Consider the following 21,413-nt stretch of genomic DNA (forward strand, 5'->3'; position numbering starts at 1 on the left):
AGCTTTAGAGAAAGCAAAATCACGTTTATTAGTGAGAAAGAGGCTCTGGCCCCATCTGTTTCTCTGTCTCCCTGAGGAGCAGGGCCCCCACCACGCTCTGCAGCTCAGCCTGGAAGGGACACCTGTGCCTCGGTGGCCGCTGTCCCCTCTGGGGGCTGCCCAGGTGCCCGGTGGGCAGGGCCAGTCCCAGCAGCCCCCCCAGCACAGCACTGCCCACCAGGGCCAGCAGGAGCCTCCTCACCGTCCGGCATGGGGCTGGTAAGGGCACAAACACACCCGGGGGTCACCACAAGGGGTGGGGGTTTTGGGGCCATGGGAGAGCATTGGGGTGTCCCTCACCTTCGTGCCATGGCAGCTTCTCCTTCTGCACCAGCGCTGGTCCAACAGTCTCCTGGTGGAGTGTCACCTCTCCTGGGAATGCTGTGGGAGGATATAACCAATGCAGTCCAGCCCAGGCCCAGGAGTCCTCCCAAGATCCCAGAACAACCTGGGGCCACCCTGTCCCAGCCCTGGTACCTGGCATGTCTCCATGGAGGGTGTCAGCAGCGGGACAACCGGTGTCACAGCAGTGGCATGGGGTACTGTGGACAGGGTCCTCTGCGTTGTGCCAGCTGGGAGAGGAGAGGACAGGACTGGGGGGTGGCTCTAGGGGTGCCCAGACTCCACCACAAGACCCACATGGTGCTGTCCCAGAGGAGATGTCTCCAAGCATCTCCACAGCACCTCTGCAGCGTAGGGGGAGCTGGAACCTGTGGTGATGCCACCATCTGCCATCGAATAAGAGGTGACAACCAGACAACAGTGGGGTGACTTGGTTTTCCCAGAGATGGGTTCTGCCCCCAGCACACCCATGGGGTGCTTGTGTCCCCACACACACAGCGTACCTGGCCGTGATGAGGCTGTAGAAGCAGGACCTGGTGGCACATCCTTGTCCCCATGCCATCAGCAGGCAGTGCACGTAGACCTGCTGAGACACCACGTCCTTCCTCAGGGACCCTGCTCTCCTTCTGCATCACCTTGTGGAGCTGAGGCCACCCCAGCAGGAGCACCATGTCTCAGGATGGACAATGTTTTGGGACACCCAGGTCATGCCCCTCCCTGGGACCTCCATCCCCCCCTCACCTGCTCCTCCTCGGGCTCCCCCTCAGCGTGGGGGCCAGGATGGAGAGCTGGAGGACACAACTCCCTCTCTGCTGCTGGACAGACACGTTCCCCAGCTTCTCCCCGTGCTGGCACCTGTGGCAGGAGAGTGACACAGGACACTCCAGGGCTGTGTCCAGGCTCTGGACATCCCTTTCCATCAGGAGGTCCTGCAGGATCCCAGGGTGCCTGGAGAAGGAGCCCCTGCTTCCTGCCCCACGGCTGTTACCACCACGAAGACCCTCCTGGAGTGTCCTGGCTGCTCCGTGGTGGTCCAGTAGCACTGATGCACGTGGCTCTTCATGGAGATGCTGGGACTGAAGTGGACACTGGCTTCCAGGTGGATCACAGAGCCAGGGCTGAGCACTGGCAGCTTCTCTGGAGTGGCACTGGAGTCCTCTGGGAAGTGTGGGTTCAGTGTGACAGCCCCAAACCTGTACCACCAGAGGTGAGGGCACCAGACACATCCCAGACCACCATCCCTACAGCTTCCCCCTTTCAGAGCCCACCCGCTGTCCTGGCTCTGTCCCCCAGGCCTCCTTTCCCTACTCTCCAGAGCTTCCTGGACTCCCCATAGAGCTGAGAGGGACCATGTCACCCATGGGGGCAGAGCTGACCCCAAACCCCATCGTGGTATCGGGCACAGGACTGGGAGCATCTCAAAGCCCTACACCCTCCACATGGATGGGGAGGAGCTCCTGCAGGGACAGCCACCTTTCCTGGTGCTCCAAGTCCTGGGGCCAGCCAGGAGAAGGCTCTGACTGCTGCTGGTTGAGCCCTGGGTCTTGGCTGGACCCCTCCCATGGTCTCACCCCCAGTGTTTTCCTGCCCTCACCATCCAGGAGCCTCAAGGTGAAGTTCAGGATGGGCTCCTCAGAATGGGGGTGAGCAGGAACCCTCCCTGTCCCCATGCCTGAGGGCATCGCTGGAGCTGTCATCATATGACCAGGGGGCTCTGAGGCAGCTGGAGCCATGGTGGTCCCTGCAAGGGAAGGGCTGAGCCAGCAGTAGCATGTCCCAGACAGAGCAGGGACATCCAGGTCCTCAGGTGTCCCCAGGACTTGTTGGGGACAGCAGCACAAAGGCACGTAGAGCACCCAGGAGCACATCAGGGGCTCCTCTTTCCCCACCTGCACCACAGGAATGCACCAGGAGCATTCCCAGCACTGTGACCCTGCCCAGGGCTGGGGACAGGAGCTGCTCATGGGGTGGGACACCACAGCCAGCAGCCACAGGCCCCACCAGGGCCTGTGATCCCCCTCACCCCAAGCAGGACCCACCAGCCCTGCTGGGACCTCAGGGGAGCTCCTGGCAGCCCCTTGCCCCAACCCTCAGAGCTTGGGGTCATTTTAGGAAGGCTCCTCTACCCTGGCCAGCCCCCAGGTGACCATCAGGAGCCAGCACTGGGCAAAGCAAGGGACACCCACCTCTCCCAGGACAGCCAGTGGGAGGAATGAAGGGGGATCCCAGCCCCAGTCACCCGGCACCTCCAGCACAGCCCCACACAGAAGCACCAACAAGCACAGCTCCATCCCCAGTGAGCAGCATCTCCACCCCACCAGCTGGGGCTCTTTATGGGCTTGGGGCTGGGTGTCAATGGCTCCCAGCTGGCACTGGTGGGGCTGGGGGCTTTGCTGGGTCTCTGCAGCCATCAGCAGCCCCACACCTGGGGCTGGTCCCACCTCTCACACCTTCCCTGCCCCACCACAAGAGCCTGTGCCCATCTTCCAGTCCCCATTGCATCCACGGCCCCAGTGCCACCACTCAGACTGGTCCTGCAGGTGGTCCTGAGCATGATCCCATACCCACCAGTTAGTCCTGGTCCCAGGTGTGATGCTGGGCCTCCCATGCCATTGTTGTGGTCCTGGTCCTCAGCAAGGTGCAGATCCCACCACAAGGTCCCATGCCCACCAGTCAGTCCTGGTCCTGTGCATGGTGCTGCTCCCACCATGTCCTTGTGCTGATCCAAGCAGATCCCAGGTCACCACGTGGCCCGGTCCCATCACTCAGCCTCGGTCCCTTGGACGTCCCTGGTCCCACCTCAAGGTTCTTAAGCCCACCCCAGTTTGGACCCCACCATTGTCAGGATCCCATGGCTGATCCTGGTGCCACCAGAGAGTCCCAGTCCCCAGCACCCCTCCTTGTCCCATCATAGCTCTGCTGGAGAGGAACACCACCTGGGAGCAGCAGCTTGGCCACAGCCAGAACAGAGACCTGGTGAAGTGCTCGTGTCCCTGGGTCCTGCCTGCCTCAGGTGTCCCCATCACAGCCCCAACACCCCCCACAGTCTCCTCTGAGTGGGCTGACCTGGTGGCCTGGCTGCAGAGGGAGCGTGGAGAAGACCCAGTGCAAGTCCCATGGCCACCCCTGAAATGGGGTGCTCCCCACCAGCAGCAGAGCTGGAACATGGTGGCACCAGTGGTTTGTGTCACCAGGGATGGCAGGTCCCATGGCTCTGCTGTCCCTGTGAAGCCAGCAGACCTTCCTGGGGGCACCTGCACACCATGGGGGTGTCCCCCACACTCAGCAGAGACACTGGGATAGATCCAGGCACCCCATTCACACTGAGGGTCTCATTCCTCAGCACTGCCTGGGGGACACAATGCCCTCCACCCCAGGACTGAAGGGGACAGTGGTGCCAGGACCCTGGGGAGCTCCCAGAAGGAGCAGGGACTGGCTGAGCATCCTGCTGTGGCTGTGAGAACATCCTCACCTCATCCATCCCATCTCAGAGGAGGAGATGGCTGGAGACCAGCTGGACCATCCTTATATCCAAAACTACCAAATATACAATGATATTACAAAAGTAAATTATTTTTTTATTTCTGGTTTTTACAGAAGGAGCTGAACACAGGTAGGGGGACAATGGGGGTCCCTTTGCTAGGGGGTGGCTCAGCCACAGGTGCCACCTCTGTGCCCAGCCAGGGCCACTCTCAGTGGGACGTGGTGTCACCGGTGTCATCCAGCCCAGCTGGGACGCACGAGGTTTGTCCCCAAGGCAGGGTGGGCACTGGGGATGGCCCCTGGCCCCAGCATCCCCACTGTGCCCTGGATGGCATCATGGGGACAGTCCCACTGCACCCACTCCCATCTCCTCCCCACACCAGTTGTCACCAGACCCTGTTGGCCTTTTGGGATGTCCCCTGTGGGGACCAGGACCACGGGCTCCTCTAACTGGGACGATGGGGGGCAGTGAGGGTGTGCCCTGTGCCACGGGGACTGTTGATAAAGTCCGGGGCTTTTGGGATGGGTTTTCCAATCTCCAAATGGCTCCGGGTGCCTCTAGGTCACAGCCTAGCTGCTGTGGGCTGAGAACATGCTGCACTCATCATACCCAAGGGCTGAGGCAGTGCAGCAGGTTCTGACATTCCCACACCCCAAAACCAGGGCTCAGTGGGGTGATTTGAGGAGCTCCTGGAGGGCTGGGTTCCCTGTGGGCATCTCTGCCCACCCTGGACAAGGGAAACCCTCTAGCACTGCTGTCCCAGCACATCCCTGCCTGCACCCAGCAACCTGGTGATGGATGTCCTGCTCCCGCTGTGACGAAGCCACATCCTTCATAAATCCCTCCTCCAGCTTTTCCATGGGGAAGGAATAAGTGGATCCTGCAGGAAAACACCACCCCTGGGCCCCCAGCCCTTGACTCCACTGACGGAGGCAGAGTCTCCACTCTCCTGCCCAAGCTGGGGCTCTGCAGGAAAGTGATGGAGGGTCCCCCCAAAAGTTCCTGGGCTCCAGAGCCTCCAGCCAGTTCCAAACCAAGAGAACCATGAGTAACAAAAACGAAAGCACCTGGTTCTTCCCCAGGGAAGCAGGGGACCCGCCAGCCCCTACCACTTGAGGAAGTCCCGCACGTGGCTCCATAGCTTGGTGATCCAGAGGTTGGCCCCCAGGTCAGTCAGGTACTGGATTTCTGGTGTCAGCATCTTGCGGCACAGCTTCTGGTGCTTCTTGCTGATCTTCTTCTTCAAGTTGTACCCCAGGATGGTCTTCTCCCCCAGGGGCTGCCAGGGCTGCATGGAGGACTCCTGGATGGCGCTGGCGTCCACGGCATGTCCCCCGTCGATGCAGATGCCGGTCATCTTCTTGTTCTCCCTCTGCAGCTCGGCCACGTCCCTGGCCATCCTCTCCCTCCCGTAGGCCTCCACCTTGCGCCAAAAGGTGGCATTGAAGTAGCGGTAGAGCTTGGCGTCAATCAGGTTCCAGGCGGTCGCCTGCTCGTACAGCTCCGGGGTCAGCCGCGACACCGTGGAGCCCTTGCGGGCGTTGAGCTTGAAGTAGAGGACGTCCTCCAGCTGCCAGCACAGCAGGTCCTTGAGCAGCACCAGCGACTCGTCAAAGTACTCGAGCAACATGACGAGGTGGAAGCGGCGGTCGATCTCCCGGATGTGCTCCTCCACCAGCGGGCTGTTGGCGTCCATGCTGCTGTCGTAGCCGAAGTCGAAGAACAGGAGGTTTTGGAGGTAGTGAGCGTTGAACCCGTTGGGGTCGTAGTAGTGCTGGGGGTCCCGGAGGAACTCGTCCAGCTTGTCCTCCCCGGTGATCTTCCAGGTGAGGGGGATGACGGGCCCGAAGTAGTGGAAGGAGGACTCGAAGAGGTACGCGGGGTCCCGCAGCACGGTGACGAAGGTGGCGTCGGGCGGCAGGAGCTTGCGCACCTCCTCGTAGTGGAAGCGCATGTGGTTGCAGATGATGTTGAAGCACACCCCGGGCCGGTAGTGCTGCACCTGGCTGCGCTCGAAGAAGGATGGGTAGTAGAAGTCGTTGCGGCCGTTGGGGAAGGCGAATTTCAGGCGGTGCTTCTCCCCGAAGCGGAAGAGGATGTTGAGGATGGTGCTGCTGGCGGTCTTGTGGGTCTTCATGAACATGACGTTGAGCTTGGGCCGGCAGCTCCACCCCGAGGTGCTGCCCGAGCTGTTGGACAGGGATGGGGCCTGGGCCAGGTGGGAGGAGCAGGAGAAGGGCACGGGGATCCTGGGTGAGAGAAGAGGTGGAGCACCATGGTGAGGGGCACTGGCACTTAGAAGGATTTGGGATATTCTGTGCTGGTGGAGCTGGATCTGGGGATGGGTTCTGGACCTGGGAATAAGTGCTGGATCTTGGGAATATATGCTGAACCTGAGAATGGGTGTTGGACCTGGGGACAGGTGCTGTGCCTGGGAATGGGTTCTGGAAATGGAAATAGAGCAGGGGGTCTCCATGGGCATGGCCACGGTGGTCCTGGAGGAGGTGATGCCAAAAAGTGCATCAAGGAGAGCTCTCCAAGGTCACAACTCCATGGAGAGGACCTGATAATATTTTTATGGGGTATGAAAGCTCTCAACCCTGGATTGAGAGGGGAGCTATGGAGGAGGCTTGGGAGCTCTCAACCCTGGATTTGTGCAGGGGGGCAAGCAAGCTCTCAGCTCTTTGTACGATCCATGGGGGAGGCCTGGGAGTTCTCAATCCCTTGTAGGATCCATGGGGGAGGCCAGGGACCTCTCAACCCCTTATAGAAGTCATGAACTCCTCACAGAGTCATGAACTCCTCCATGGAGGAGGTCTGGGAGCTCTCAACCCTTTACAGGAGTCACAAACCCCTCAAGGGATCTGTGGAGCTCTGGCACCCCTCAGCACCTTGTGGGATCCAAGAAAGATTCAGCTCCCAGCAAAAAGGGAAATAATTCCAGAGCCTGGCCCCACAGATGAGTTCATGGGCCCTGAAGGGACATGTGAGGACACAAGGGACCTTATCTGAGCTGCCTGAGGCAGCGAGCAGAGCACACGGAGACAAGTGACTTTGGACACCTGTAATCAACTTGCCAAAGTGATCCTTGATGAGGATCCCCACCCAACAGCGCCAGGTTTGTGAGGCACGTGGACCTTGTTTACAAGCTTGGAGATTAATTTGATGACAGGCAGCACGGGCAGGAGCTGAGCACTGTGGAGCAGTGAAAGAATCTGAGACTTGAGTCCTCTCCCCTCTCCACTCTCATCTCTCCTCTCTCCTCTCTCCTCTCTCTTTCCCTCCCCTTTCCACCCAGGAGCACTGAGTGCCCCACGGTGTCCCCAGCCCTGCCAGGAGTTGGGAACTGCAGGAAGGGGACATCTTGGTGTGAAGCCACCAGGGCCTGGAAAGCCCCAGGGCCATCTCCATGTCCCCCATGTCCAGCTGGGGGTTCCTGGTGTGGAACAGGGAGGCCGAGCTGCAGGGGGGCACGCGGGGACCCCAGACTCACTCAGTGACGCTGACTTGCAGCGGGGGGACGGCGTAGGAGTAGAGCAGCAACATGAAGCTGGTCAGGAGGGTCCCCAGGACCAGCCCCTTGCACATGGACCTCCAGGGCTTCCCATGCCACAGCATCCTGGTCACCTGCAGCCAGAGAGGAGAGACGATGGTGCCAGGGACACGGGCACTGGGGGTGTGTGGCTCCAGCGAGGCACGTGGACGTGTCACAGGCACGGAAAATCCCAGGAAAGCATCCCACTGGTGCCTGGCGTGATCCACAACACATCTGTGGCACGGGCCCAGCGGCTCTGCCCGCCCTGCCAACCTTTGCCCGCCCTGGGAAAACCGAGTGACTCCTAGGGTGGGAGAGGCTGCAGGGCTGGGACTGGGGGAAAGGGGAGCCATGGAGAGCCCAGGGGCAGAGTGGGCAGCTGGGGGACAGAGAGGCCATTCTCCACTGGGACACCACCAGCACCAGCAGGCGCTCCCTGAGGGTGCTGGGATCCATTTGCCCAGGAAAATCTGCAGGCCAGAGCAGGAGCTGCAGCAGCTCGGGATGGTTTGGGTGCTGCAGTACCCTCCCAATGCGGCCTCTCAGCCCTGCCAGCAGCACTGGGGGACTCAGCAGCCCCAGGTGGGGGCCAGGGACACGGAACTGGGGACAGAGGGGTGCAGGCAGCATGGCATCCCCAAACACACAAAACACACAGAGGGCACACACAGACACCCCCGTCCCCTCGTGTGCGCCAGGACACACAGCCCTCAATGCGTACATTCATACGCACACAAAATGTGCACACACATCAGCCATGCTCACTCACACACACACACACACACACGCTCACAGAGCCCCTGTGCCCGCTGCCCCCTCCCCAGCGCTCCCCCCGTGTCCCCGTCCCTGTCCCCTCCCTCCTCCCGGGACACGGGGGTCACCCTCACTGTGACACCGCATTGCAGCAGCGCCGTCCCCTGCGGCAGGACGCGGGGACGCGGGGACACGGGGACACGGCACCCGTGACCGCAGCCCTCCACAGCAGAGCTCCGCTCCCCGGAGCCCCCCCGAGCTGGGGGCTGAGCCCCCCGGCCCTGCACCCCCATTTAGCGGCGGGAGCAGCATCACCTGCCCGCCCCAGCCTCCGCTGCTCCCGCTGTTCCCGCTGCTCCACATCCTCCGGAGCCCCCCGGCCAAGGCTGGCTGCGCTCCCACTGCGTTACACCCCCAAAAACACCCCCCGGCCCCCCACCCCCGCCTCGCATCGCCCCCTCACGCCTCAGAGCTCCCGCGGATATCCCTGCGGGGTGAAACCCCGCTGCCACGAGCCGCGGGTCGCAGCCCGGCGCATCCCAGCCCCGGAGCCCCCCGCTCCCGGCTCACCCCCGGCCCCGCGGTGATCCCGGGGCGCCGCCGCTGCCGCCGCTCCCCCGCTCCGGCCCCCCCGGCTCGGATCGCCTCGTGCCGCCGAGATTTCCAGCTCGATGAATAATGAATGGAAAATGCAACCGGAGCCCCGGGCTGCGGCCGGCGCTGGGCACAGCGCCGCGGGCAGGGGGGGAGCTGCCACAGGGGCACCCCAAAAGCTCATCCAGGTGCCCCCCACTTCCCCTGGAGCCGGGACCGCTGGATCAGGCCGGGCTGGTGCATCCAGCCTCTTCCCGAATGGTTTTCATGTGCGAGGGGGGGTGCACGGTGTCACCACGGGGGGAGCAGGTGGCTCTGACAGTATCCCAAAAGCACCGTGTGGGTGGGAATGCCAGACGGCTCCAGGAGCAGCTGGAGTTCGGCTTTACACGGTCGGTGCCTGTGATTCCATCGCAGTCACCGCCTGGCACCACCTGGAAAAGCCACTGGCCCATTGAGAGGGCTGGGGAGACACCCACTTTTGTGGGTGCTGCCAAGAGGGAGCAAAGTTGGCACCAGCTTTGCTGGCACCAGCTCCACAGGAGAGAGTGAAATGGCACCATAAACCCCTCTGATAAGTCCCAATGGATCCCAGTGAGTCCAGATGGGTCCCAATGGATCCTGATAGATCCCTATGGGACCCCACCAGGCCCCCAGGACCACACGGCACCGAATTCCAGAGCTGTGGGATGCCAAGGGGATGCCTCGCTCCACTCTGCCTGCCTCCCACGGGTGGTTCTGGCAAACACTCCCCAGCCAAATATTCTATTGACTTTGCCTTGAGTGAGCAGCTTAATTATTAATAGCTCGTTAGGAGAGAGTGGTGCACTGGGTGTTCTCCTGGGGCTCCCACGGGTGGGGTGTGCCCGTGGCGCCAGCCGGCTGAGATGCCCAGCTGGAGAGCACGGCTGCACCCACCATTTCCTCAAGGGGTACCCCTGGGCCAGGCTGGGCCAGGCCAGGCCAGGCCACCCAGCCCTGCAGGCCCCTCTCCGTGTCCCAGCAGCTCCCTATCTCCCTGGGGGCACCCCAGTTGGCTTTTGGGCTTTCCCTACAGCATCCATTTTTTTAATAGGGCCAAGCCCCTGCCATACACAAGGCGCATGCACCTGCTTGCTCCTGATCCCACAAATCCGTGGACATGCTGTTTTCCACAGGCCCCATCCCACACGGGCATGCTGCTTCCTACCCCCCTGTCCCCTCTGTGCCCCATGGGTACACAATTCCCCTCATCATCCTGCCCCATAGAGCTGCTTCCTGAGCATCCCGCTGCCCCCCAGCACCCCAACACCCTCCAGGCATTCCAACATCCCCTCAAGCATCACACTACCTCTTTATCATCCTGTGGCCCCCCTCAGCATCCCACTGCCTCCCAAGCAACCCAACGAGCATCGTGCTGCCCCCTCCCCATCCTGCCACCCTCCAAGCACCCCCTCACCCCCCAGTATCCATCACCTTTTCCTGTCCCGCACCGCAGGCGCTGGGCCGTGCCTCTGCTCTCCTGCGCTGACCGGGGTGCCGGGGGAGCGGGCGGCACGGGGCGGGGGTGCCGATGCTGCTCCGACATGGAATAAGCTCTTCCCGGGCAGCTCCCCGCAAATGCCGGCTTTTCCAAAGCCTCCCCGCTGCACGGCGCCGTTTATGGCATCACCGGGATCGCGGCCCTGGGTCTCCGGCCTGGCAAGGGGGAAGGGGACAGCAGTGGGAGCGGCTGGCGGGGGACGCGGGGCTGCGGCCGGGCACTGCCCGGCTCCCCGGGGCCGGCCCTGGGTGCCTGCGGCCACCCCAAGGCACCCGGCCCCCACCCACTGCCGGGGCACAGAGGAGCCATTCAGCCCGTGCCGCGAACAACGGGGACATTTGTCTCCATCTGTGACCGCGGCCTCAACGGGGACATTGTCCCCGCGGGCCCCGCTGCCGGCCCCTCGGCTCCCTGCCACCAGCCCGGCGTGGCCCCACAGCCCTGGGTGACCATGGCTGGCCCTGGGCGGCCGCACCCACCTCTCGGCAGCCACCGTCGTCCTCCTCCTCCTCCCGGTCCCACAGGACGGCTCCTGGCCTGGCTGTCACCTCCCTCAGCCGGAGCTCACCGGGGTTTGGGGAGCTCCCGCACCCCGGCCCAGCCCCCTGCTCCCCGGGGCACCCTGGCCACGCACCATCGGCTCCCCTTCATTCTCCCGCAGCTTCCCCGCCCTCTTTCCTCCCTCCCACTATGTTTCCATGGATTTATGGCCTTAATGACAGCAATATTCCAGCATCTCCAACCTTGGTGTGACAAGTGTGGGACAACCACCGTGCCACCAGCCTTTCCACGCTCCTCTTGTCGCAGTGGCCAACTGGGTGCCCAGAGGGTGCCCTGGCTGCACCAGGAGGGCTCAGCCCTGTCGCTGGTCCATCACCCTGCATGTGGCAGGGTGAAAAAGGGGCTCTTGTGTTCCTGGATGCAGCCTTGGCTCTTCCTGCTGGCCTTAGTCTCTCTCACTAACAGAGGTGGCGTCAGCATTGGGGCCCCAAGCAAGGGGTGACCCCCTTGGCCATGCCTGGGGCTCACCATCCCTGTTGGAGGTGTTTGGGGTTCAGAGCTTGTCCCTAAAGGATTTGAGGATATCACCTTGCAGTGAGCTGGCAGCTCTTGCCCCATCCTGCCTGGCCTCATCAGTTCCCACACCAGGGTAACCTGCACAGGGAACCCTCCTGGATCAAGAAAAGCCAAAACACCTCAGTTTTCATTACCATCATCATCATTGTAACAGGAGGGATGAAGACCATTTATCACAGTCACAGGATTTGCTGTGGAACTATCCCTCCCTTCCTCTGCAGGGCACCTCACCCAGTTCCCGGTTTCTCCCTTTTTTTTGGGATGTGTCACAGAAGGACACCAGATTTCCCCCTTTTTGCAGGTGGGTTATGAAGGGATTCCAGGTTTCCCCTGTGTTTTTGAGGGGATGGATTGTGAAGGTTTCCCCCCCGTTTTTTTGTTTTTGTTTTTTTTTTTGAATGGGTCACAAAGTATTTCCAGGTTTCTCATTTTCTGGGGAATGGGTAGTAAAGAAAGGGTTTGCAGCCAGAAGAGAGCTGCAGTGGCCGGTATGTGGCAGCTCAGCCATGGAATGCTGACAGCCTGGGGGATGGATGTGAGCGAGCTGGGAAGCTGCAACCCCCCAATCTCCACATCCACAATGTCCCACAGAGTGACCAGGAGGGCTCCACCACCTCACACCCACCCCTGTCCCTGTCCCTCCCAGATTTGGGGCTACACAGCAGCACTCACTGAGAGCCGTGATGGCCGGAGCCGTGGATCCTGAGGGAGCTGCGGATCCTCAAGATTGGGTGAGGAGGCTGAGGGTGACAATGCTGAGGGGTCACACTTGGCTGGACACAGCCTTTATGGGCTGGGGAGGTGCTGGGCAGCCGTACCGGTCTGTGCCCACTGGCACCGGCCCTGCCTGGCCGGCCCAGGCCCTCAGCCTGGCCTGGGAGTGAGGCCTGGGGCTGGGATTTGGGAACTGGGGTTTGTTTGGAACCAGGGTTGGTTTGTTTGGGGCTGGGATTTGCTTGTTTGGGGCTGGGGTTGGTTTGTTTGGGGCTGGGGTTGGTTTGTTTAGAACCTGGGGTTTGTTTGTTTGGGGTCAGGATTTGTTTGTTTGGGCCAGGAGCTCCCAAGGTTTAAGGCCCCGTTCGGGCTCTCCTGCTCTGAGGGAACCCCAGCCCTGGGGCTGCCCCAGGGGTTGGTGCTGCTCCTCCTGGGAGAGGGGAAAGCAAGGAGAAAACGATGAAAACAAACGGAAAGCCTTCCAACCCTCTGAAATGGGAAAAAAAAAATATATAAAGAAAAAAAAAAAAAAAAGAGGGGGAAGGAGGTAAAAAAAAAGGAGGGGGAGGGGTTGGTCCTGCTCCTCCTGGGAGAGGGGAAAGCAAGGAGAAAACGATGAAAACAAACGGAAAAGCCTTCCAACCCTCTGAAATGGGAAAAAAAATTATATAAATAAAAAGAAAAGAGGGGGAAGGAGGTAAAAAAAAAAGGGGGAGAAAAAGCAGGGGAATGAGTGAAGGGGAAAAATAAAAAATAAAAAGGAATAAAAGGGAAAAGATAGAAAAGAACAAACGAAAAAGAGAAAAATGGAAAACAGGAAGAATGGAAACAGTAAAAAGATAAAAAGCACTTAAATAAAATAGAAAATAAAAAAAAAAAAAAGGGAAAAATTCAGGAAAAGAAACTAAAAAGAAATAAAATCTCAAAGTCTGGGTGTTTCCAGCTCTTCTGTCTGAGCTCACTCCCTTCCAGGGGGTGTCTCTCTCCAGATCCTCTATGTCCCCACAGCAATGCCAGTGGTGTCCTCCAAAAATTCTCGAGACAGAGCCTTCACCACATTTGGGGACAAAGGTGTGCCCATAAACCCCATGAGACACCTTGTCCCCAGCTGTGGTGCCTCCAAGGTGTTTTGGGGGGAAAACCCAGGACTGACAGGTAACTGCTGGTGCCAGGAACACATCCAGCAGGACCAGCAACCCTGGCACCAGCCGTGGATCTCCACATCACCTCCTGAGGGGCCTCCCCCACACCCAGGCAGAAGGAGCAGACAACAAACACCACCAGAAAAGCATCACCTTCTTTAATTAAAAATACAGGGGAATATGGTTTTCTGTGTGGACACTGGGAAGGAGCTCTGGGCTCCACACTCCTCTGCCCCAGGGAGCTCTGGGAGCCAGGCTCCAGCAGCCAGGGCTGTGCAAATTCACATGGAACGACCCCAGAGCTCTCCTTGGCCTCCTCTTCCTCACACAGAGGTGGCACCAGCAGGGAGAGGACAGTCCTTGTAACACCGACTCCGCAGAGGGGAGTGGGGCAAAGGCAGAGCAGCAGGTGGATTTACAGATGGGAAATGCTTCAAACACAGCATTTCTGCCCCAGCAGCAAAGCCAGGGGTTTTCCACCCAAAAGCAAGAGTGGAAAACCATCAAGGAGCCCCCGGCCCTGTCACGCTTGCCGCGCCTTCTTGTTCTTCTTCTTCTGCTCCTTGAGGGCTGCGTCGTGGGCTTTCCTCTTCTCAGCCAGTTTGTTGGCCTGGGGAGAGACCCCCGAGACCCCCAGTCAGAGCACGACAGGGGCTGCGAGCCCTCAGACCCACCCAAGCTCCAGCTGCACGTGGAGGACGGGCCCCACAGGACCGGGATCGGGGCTGGGATCCAGGGAGGGGACACAGGGAGCTCTGCCCGCCTGGGGACATTGGCAGGGACCTCAACTCTTCACCAGGGACAGGGAGGAGCAGAAGGAACGAGTGGGTTTGGATGAGGTGAGGGCCCAGCCTCCGTACCTCGCGGATTTTGCGCTTCTTCCCGAACATGATCTTCTTGTACAGGTACTTCTCCCTCTTCTTCATCATCATGATGGCCAAGCGCTTCTCCTCCTGCTGCTGCTCCTGCTCCAGGCGCTGCTTGTCCTCCAGCCGCACCTTCCCCGCTGTCACCTTCACAGGGAGCACCTGTGGGGAGCCAGGCAGCTCAGGACACCGGGAACCCCCTCCTTCCCTGGGGAAAGGCATTTCCAGCCCTTCCACTGCGGGCCAGGGAGAGCCACAGCCCTCACAGCCAGGCCCCGACAGGGATGGCAGCTGCAGCTTGTGAGTGGGGGGCCAGGAGCACCCCTGGGAGTGTTCCAGGCTGGGCTTGGAGCAACCTGGGACAGCGGGAGGTGTCCCTGCCCATGGCAGAGGCTGGAACAAGATGAGCTCTAAGGCCCCTCCCAACCCCAACCATTCCATGACTGAGCATCCCAGTGGTGCCAGGACAGGGACACCCCTCAGCAGGGACAGCAACACCGGGGCTGCCTCCATGGGCTCCCACCTTTTTGCTTTGCGTGCTCTGAGTCTTCTGCTCTTCCATCTTTTGCTCTTCCATCTTCTGTAATTTCATCTCCTCTTCTTTCTCAGACTCATCTTCCTCTTCCTCCTCTTCTTTGTCATTGTCACCGTCCTCTTCCTCCTCTTCTTCCTCCTCCTCCTCCTCTTCACTCTCTTCCTCTACAAAGAGACACCATCGTTACCCTTGGGATGCTCCGCAGCAGGCACAGCCCAGCTCCCAAACGCCTCTGGGGGCTCCCAGCACCTGGATTCTCTCCCCTCTGCAGGGCCAGCAGCTTCAGCTTCTCGGGAGGGACGTAGTCACCCTCCTTCTCCGTCACGAAGGGCGAGAGGTGCGGGGGCAGCAGGAGCCCGGGGAAATAATCGGCCACGGGCAGGCACAGCTTGGCATTGACCGAGTCAAAAACCCACTGGGGCTGCAGGTAGTACCTGGGTGGGGCAGAGGGGACACACCTGAGCCTCTGGAGCCCGCGGGACAGCTCTGGCATGGCTGCTGTGGGCAGGGCCCCCCTGCCCCACGCACCTGCCAACCACCTGCTTGTCCAGGCGGGGCCGGTCGATGATGTGGTGGGTGATGGACGGGTCGCTGGCGTCGTAGGTGGCACCGATGCACAGGGACTTGTCCCAGGACACCTGGCCACCAAAGCACCTGTGGGCAACGCCACCAAGGAGTCAGACGGGCAGGTGGGACCCTCAGGGTCACCTCACCCACAGGACATTGGGTGACCTGGCCCCAAAGTCCCGCCAGAGGGGGAGGCCAGGGCTGCCCCCACGCACCGGATGACGAAGGCCAGCGGCTCCCGGGGCACCTCCCTGTTGAGGAAGAAGCGCAGCCCCTCAAAGAGCTTCTTGTGCTTCTCCAGAGCCTCCTGCTCCTTCTTCTTGGCATCCATCAGCTCTGCTGTCTCCTGCTCAGAGCAAAGCCCTCAGCCTCCTCCCCACACACAGCTCCCTCGGCCACCAGGGGTTTCAGGAACTGTGCCCAAGCTGCCAGCCTAGGCACAGGCCAGGCTCCCCCAAGGCCAGGGATGAGCCCCCCACCAGGGTCTTACCCCCTCCACTGGGAATTCATCCATCTCCACCTCGTCCTCATGGGCTGGAGCCACTGCCCGGGCCAGGCTGGAGCTCAGAGCCGAGAGTCTCTGCAGGGAGAGGACACAGAGCCACATCCAGGGGCTGGGAACGGGGGAAGGGGATTTCTCAGAGCAAGAGGCTGGAAGAGCCAGGGCCTGGACAGAATTCAGCTCCTCCCGGCCCCATCCCCAGCATGGGGCTCTGGGGGGTCCCTGGCCATGCAGGGGGAGGCTGGTGGTGCCTGAGGCCGAGCCCAGCTCTGCCCTACAGGAACACGGAGTTTGGGATCAGCGCCCTCCACCCTGCAGGGATCTGGCTCTGTCCTTCAGTGCCACGCCAGGAGGGCTGTGAGCAGGACATGAATGCCACACAGTGTCCCCACAGGTCACAACGCCAGCAGTGTCCCTCACCTCCAGGTAGCTCTCTGAATCCATGGCATACTCCTTGCCCTCTGCAGGCTTCAGCTCATCCTCACTCTGGGTGTCAATCTGGGGAGGAAAAGGGGTGAGGAGGCAGCTCCCAAACACAGATATCCCAAAAATCTCTCATTTCCACCAATCTGGGTTGCTGCCACCGCAGGGTGGGACACAGTGACCCCGGGGTGGCCTCACCTTGGGGGGGTACAGCAGGTTCAGGGACTGGTAGAGGCGGAAGTTGACGAAGCCCAGGAGGGTGGTGTAGAACTCGGTGAAGGTGGCCATGACCCGGTAATCCACGTCTGTGGGGTGCTGCCAGCACACGGGATGGGACACAGGGATAAAGGACCCCCCTGCACAAGGACCCATCCCACCCACAGGGAGAAGGATCACACAATACTCCCATTTGGGAAGGGACCCATAGGGATCATCCAGCCCAGCCCCTGTCCCTGCCCAGACCCCCAACAACCCCACCCTGTCCATCCCTGGCAGTGCTGCCCAAAGGCTCCTGGAGCTCTGGCAGCCTCGGGAGAAAAAGCCATTCCTTGAAAACCAACCTAAACATGCCCCAAGTGCAGAGATGTCACAGCCACCACCAGACCCTGGGCAGGGAGAGCTCTGCAGGTTTCCCCCAGGGTCCTGCTGCCATCCCTCCTTGTGCCTGGATACATGGAACACTTCATCCCATCATGGATGGGGACCTCGGGGTTTGGTCCAGGGACTCCAACTCTTCAAGGTGAAGAGTGCAGGGCACAGCAGAGCTGGACAAGAGTAGGACAAGGGGAATGGCTTCCCACTGCCAGAGGGCAGGGATGGATGGGATATTGGGAATTGGGAATTGTTCCCTGGCAGGGTGGGCAGGCCCTGGCACAGGGTGCCCATCCTGGATCCCTGGCAGTGCCCAAGGCCAGGCTGGACACTGGGGCTGGGAGCAGCCTGGGACAGTGGGAGGTGTCCCTGCCATGGCAGGGGTGGAATGGGATGGGCTTTAAGGTCCTTTCCAACTGATAACATTCCAGGGTTCTATTGATTCAGAACCATAAAAACACAAAACCTCAACCCAACTGTGCTCAGCCCTGGAAATGCTGGGAGGGAATGAAGAGGGCCCTGCTGTGCCTGTGAGCTCCTGCCAAGGCTAAGGGGAAGCAACCCCATGCCCTGGAGACACTGCAGAATCCCTTTGGGGAGGCTGCAGGTCTGACTCATCCCTTCCCTCTGCTCGCACAGGTTAATCTTTAATGGCTGATAAAGGAGCACATTAATGATTGGAGACATATGAATGACTGGGAGATTGGCACCGGCAGCCCCGGGGATCCTGAGGTGACAGCTGGCTGTGTCCCCACGTGCCTCTGCAGCCAGGCCCTGTGATGTGTGTGTCCCATGTGCCACGGGACAGTCCCTCACCCCTCGGTGATCCCCGGGCTCTCCCCAGGTACTCACGTCGTGGGCGAAGGCGTAGGGGGTGACCCAGGTGATGGGCTGCCCCAGCACCTCTGCCTGGTAGTAGATGCCCTTGATGGAGAGGAACACCTGGCAGGACAGAGGACAGAGCACGGGCTCAGCAGGAGGAATGCTGCTGTGTCACTGTCACTGTCACCCTGCCCCTGGCAGGAGGTTCCTCAGATCCCAGTGGGATGTGTGACCCAATAATCCAGTGGGATCCCTGCCCTGGCACCCCAGTGGGATCCTGACACAGACATCTTTTATGGAAAATCCTTTCCTTAGGATTTTTGCTCCTGAGAAGCTGAGAGGCCTCAGGAACAAAATGTAAACAATGATTATCTGCTGCTGTGGGATGCAACAGGTGCATCTGGGATTGGTCTCATGTGATTGTTTCTAATTAATGGCCAATCACAGTCCAGCTGTTCAGACTGTCTCAGTCAGTCAGTAATTTCTTTTCTATGCTTAGCCAGCCTTCTGATGAAATCCTTTCTTTTACTCTTTTAGTATAGTTTTAATATAATATATATCATAAAATAATAAATCAAACCTCCTGAAACATGGAGTCAGATCCTCATCTCTTCCCTCATCCTAAGACCCCTGTGAACACTGTCACAATATCCCTGCCCTGGCATCCCAGTGGGATCCCTGCCGTGTCCCCCTGGTGGGATCAGTGACCCGACATTGCAGTGTCCCCCTGCCCTGATCCCCTCAGTGGGATGTGTGAGCCCATAATCCAGTGGGATCCCTGCTCTGACACCCCAGTGGGATCTGTTACCTGACACCCCAATGGGATCCCTGACCCGACACCCCAGTGTCCCCCTGCCCTGTCCCCAGGCAGGACTGAGTGTCCCCACAGTGTCCCCCTGCCCTGACCCCTCAGTGTCCCCCTGCCCTGTCCCCCTGGTGTCTCCCGGCAGGGCTGGCTGTCCCCACAGTGTCCCCCTGCCCTGTGGCCCCAGTGTCCCCCTGCCCTGTCCCCGCAGTGTCCCCAGGCAGGGCCGGCTGTCCCTGCAGTGTCCCCCTGCCCTGTCCCCGCAGTGTCCCCAGGCAGGGCTGGCTGTCCCCACAGTGTCCCCCTGCCCTGTCCCCGCAGTGTCCCCAGGCAGGGCCGGCTGTCCCCGCAGTGTCCCCCTGCCCTGTCCCCACAGTGTCCCCCTGCCCTGTGTCCCCGCAGTGTCCCCCTGCCCTGTCCCCGCAGTGTCCCCAGGCAGGCTGGCTGTCCCCGCCGTGTCCCCAGGCAGGGCCGGCTGTCCCTGCAGTGTCCCCAGGCAGGGCCGGCTGTCCCCGCAGTGTCCCCCTGCCCTGTGTCCCCGCAGTGTCCCCCTGCCCTGTCCCCGCAGTGTCCCCAGGCAGGCCGGCTGTCCCCGCAGTGTCCCCCTGCCCTGTCCCCGCAGTGTCCCCCTGCCCTGTCCCCGCAGTGTCCCCAGGCAGGCTGGCTGTCCCTGCAGTGTCCCCAAGCAGGCCGGCTGTCCCCGCAGTGTCCCCAGGCAGGGCTGGCTGTCCCCGCCGTGTCCCCAGGCAGGCTGGCTGTCCCCGCAGTGTCCCCCTGCCCTGTCCCCACAGTGTCCCCAGGCAGGGCCGGCTGTCCCCGCAGTGTCCCCCTGCCCTGTCCCCGCAGTGTCCCCCTGCCCTGTCCCCCTGCCCTGTCCCCGCAGTGTCCCCAGGCAGGCTGGCTGTCCCCGGGCCCACCTTGCGCAGGGAGCGGGAGGCGATGACGAAGTTCTGGAACTCCACGGCCAGGCGCCGGCACAGCTGCACGGTCTGCACGTGGCACTTGCCCGTGCGGGGGAAGGTGGAGAACAGGAAGCACATGGACAGGGCATCGTCCAGGTCCCGCAGGGCGTCCACAAACGTGGGGTACCTGTGCCCAGGGGGGGGACACGGGGGTCAGTGCCAGCCCCAGAGCCCTGCACAGGCTGCTGGGGCTGGGGGAGAGCCAGGAGGAGGAAGGAATGGGAGCTGTGGAGCATCCAGCTGCTCATGCCAGCAGGGCACACACAGAGTGAGGGAACAGCCTCATTCAGCATGGTTATGGGGCTTCCTCCCTCCTCAGAGCCTTGGCAGCTTTAACCCTTCATCAGCCCCCTGAGGAAAGCACCCCACAGGGAGAGCAGGGAGCTCCCTGTGCTCTCCTGGAGCCACCCAGGATGGCTGGCTCCTCTCTCATTCCTTCTTCTCCAGCCCAGAAACACAAAATTCCACCAATAAATCCAGAAACTGCACATGAGGTGGATTCCCAGAGAGGGATGGACATGGTGAAAGACCAGAGAATCCCAGGATGGGTTGGAAGGGACCCTAAATCCCACCCAGTGCCACCCCTGCCATGGCAGGGACACCTCCCACTGTCCCAGGCTGCTCCCAGCCCCAATGTCCAGCCTGGCCTTGGGCACTGCCAGGGATCCAGGGGCAGCCCCAGCTCTCCCAGCCTGGCTCCAGCCCTTGCAGCATCTCTGGTGCCTCCTCTGGGCTCTCCCCAGCAGCTCCAGGTCCCTGCAGTGCTGAGCCCAGGGCTGGCTGCTGCAGGAGGCTCAGCCAGGGCTGCCTCACCTCTCCTTGACGATGTGGTCGAGTTTGTAGGTGGGTTTGTTGTCCTTCAGCCTCTCCACGGTGCCCCACTTGCTCTTGCCGTAGGCCTTGCGCAGCTTCCTGACAAACACCTGTGGGGACAGGGGGACATGGGGGCTCTGTGGGCCAGGACAGCCCCCCGGGGGCCCCTCGGGGGGGACACTCACCTTGTACTCCCGGAATTTGTTGACAATGGGCTCATGGAGCAGGAATTTGATGTCCTTGAGCAGGTAGAAGGTCCTGGGGGCCGTGGAGCCCTTGTTCACCTTCTTCTTGTGCTTGGGCTCGTGGGGGTAAATCCCCTTGAGGATGCAGAGACGCCTGGGGACAAGGGACAATGCTGGGACAGGGGCGTCACGGCTGCTCTGTGTCCCCTGGGCCAGCCCAGAGCCCTCCCATGCAGGGGGAGCCCCAAACTCGGCAGCCTGAACCCGGGGCAGCTGCGGGGACAGGGAGAGCGCTCGGGGAGCAGCTCGGCCGTCCCAAACCCACAGCGGGCCCCACCGGCCTTCGGTGCCCTGGGTGGCACCGGGGGAGCTCGGGGCACCGGAGGGTTCGCAGGAAGGGGTGAAGGGGTGCGGGGGGCACCGCAAGGGCCGCACCTGAAGTCGGGCAGGCTCAGCTGCAGCTTCTTCCGCGCCCGGTTGCGGGTGATGTAGTTGGTGGCGGCTCCGCGCTCGTACTGCGGAGAGACGGCGGCGTTGGGAGAGCTCGGGGGGGCGGAGGGGAGCCCCGCAACCGGCCCGGGGCCACCGGGAACCCCGGGAGCGGAGAGGGAGCAGGGACGGGAACGGGGGCATGGGGGGCTGGAAGGGGGCACCGGGCACGGCCAGCGCGGGGGCAGCAGCGGAACCGGGCACCGGGAGAGGGAGCGAGCAGCGCCGCCAGGGAGGGCTGCAGGGGCACGGCGCGGCCGGAGCGGCGGCACCGGGGGAGCGGCACCGGGGGGCACGGAGAGGGCAGGGAGGGGGGAAGGAGGGACGGCCCGGGGAGGCTCCGGGCGGCGAACGGAGGGCGGGCAGGGCCCGGTACCTTCTTCTTCTCCAGCCCGCCCATGGCCCCCGCGCCGCCGCCGCCGCCACGTGCCCGCGCAGCGCAGGACCCCGAGCTGCCCGCCGCCCGCCCGCGCCCGCCGCCGGGCCTGCGCACACGGGAGCGGCCCCGCGCGGGCACCGAGCGCGGCGTGAGCACCGAGAGCAAAGCGGGCACCGAGAGCAAAGCGGGCACAGGGCGGGCCGGGGCAGGCGGCAGCGGGGGCTCAGCCAGGCGCGCCGCGGGCAGCCCGGAGCCCTAGCAGGAGGGGTCCT

At 61.7% G+C, this 21,413-nt stretch overlaps 2 protein-coding genes across 4 annotated transcripts; both read right to left on the minus strand.

Moving 5' to 3' along the window:
- Positions 1 to 3,970: 3,970 nt before the first annotated feature.
- GAL3ST1 (galactose-3-O-sulfotransferase 1) lies at positions 3,971 to 10,359 on the minus strand. 3 transcript variants are annotated; one of them, XM_058036975.1, is made up of 3 exons: positions 10,203 to 10,359; positions 7,359 to 7,492; positions 3,971 to 6,114 (listed from the first exon to the last, which is right to left on the minus strand). In XM_058036975.1, exons 2-3 carry the CDS (start codon positions 7,481 to 7,483, stop codon positions 4,971 to 4,973), a joined length of 1,269 nt encoding a protein of 422 aa, XP_057892958.1. In that variant the 5' UTR covers positions 7,484 to 7,492; positions 10,203 to 10,359; the 3' UTR covers positions 3,971 to 4,970. The 3 variants fall into 3 exon arrangements, with proteins under 3 accessions (XP_057892958.1, XP_057892957.1, XP_057892956.1); XM_058036974.1 differs by lacking the exon at positions 10,203 to 10,359 and adding an exon at positions 8,724 to 8,926; XM_058036973.1 differs by lacking the exon at positions 10,203 to 10,359 and adding an exon at positions 8,617 to 8,691.
- Positions 10,360 to 13,344: 2,985 nt separating this feature from the next.
- PES1 (pescadillo ribosomal biogenesis factor 1) lies at positions 13,345 to 21,188 on the minus strand. Its single transcript, XM_058037058.1, has 15 exons — positions 21,139 to 21,188; positions 20,709 to 20,788; positions 20,274 to 20,427; positions 20,089 to 20,198; positions 19,231 to 19,402; positions 17,539 to 17,628; positions 16,294 to 16,410; positions 16,093 to 16,170; positions 15,661 to 15,750; positions 15,386 to 15,516; positions 15,132 to 15,257; positions 14,853 to 15,037; positions 14,592 to 14,767; positions 14,063 to 14,230; positions 13,345 to 13,812 (listed from the first exon to the last, which is right to left on the minus strand). The coding sequence occupies exons 1-15, from the start codon at positions 21,160 to 21,162 to the stop codon at positions 13,726 to 13,728; spliced, it is 1,788 nt and encodes a 595-aa protein (XP_057893041.1). The 5' UTR covers positions 21,163 to 21,188; the 3' UTR covers positions 13,345 to 13,725.
- Positions 21,189 to 21,413: the final 225 nt, after the last annotated feature.

The sequence above is a fragment of the Melospiza georgiana genome, chromosome 18, assembly GCF_028018845.1.
Source record: "Melospiza georgiana isolate bMelGeo1 chromosome 18, bMelGeo1.pri, whole genome shotgun sequence".
Classification (NCBI taxonomy): Eukaryota; Metazoa; Chordata; class Aves; order Passeriformes; family Passerellidae; genus Melospiza; species Melospiza georgiana.

Bases quoted from the DNA above. Each gene is read 5' to 3' on its own strand.
- GAL3ST1 (XM_058036975.1), bottom strand. From the start codon at position 7,483: ATGCTGTGGCATGGGAAGCCCTGGAGGTCCATGTGCAAGGGGCTGGTC. The intron at 6,115-7,358 runs GTGAGTCTGGGG...TCTCTCACCCAG, and splicing joins CTGCAAGTCAGCGTCACTGA to GATCCCCGTGCCCTTCTCCT.
- PES1 (XM_058037058.1), bottom strand. From the start codon at position 21,162: ATGGGCGGGCTGGAGAAGAAGAAG. The intron at 15,258-15,385 runs GTGCGTGGGGGC...CGTTGCCCACAG, and splicing joins CCGCTGGCCTTCGTCATCCG to GTGCTTTGGTGGCCAGGTGT. The intron at 13,813-14,062 runs GTACGGAGGCTG...GTCTCTCCCCAG, and splicing joins AGAAGCGCAAAATCCGCGAG to GCCAACAAACTGGCTGAGAA.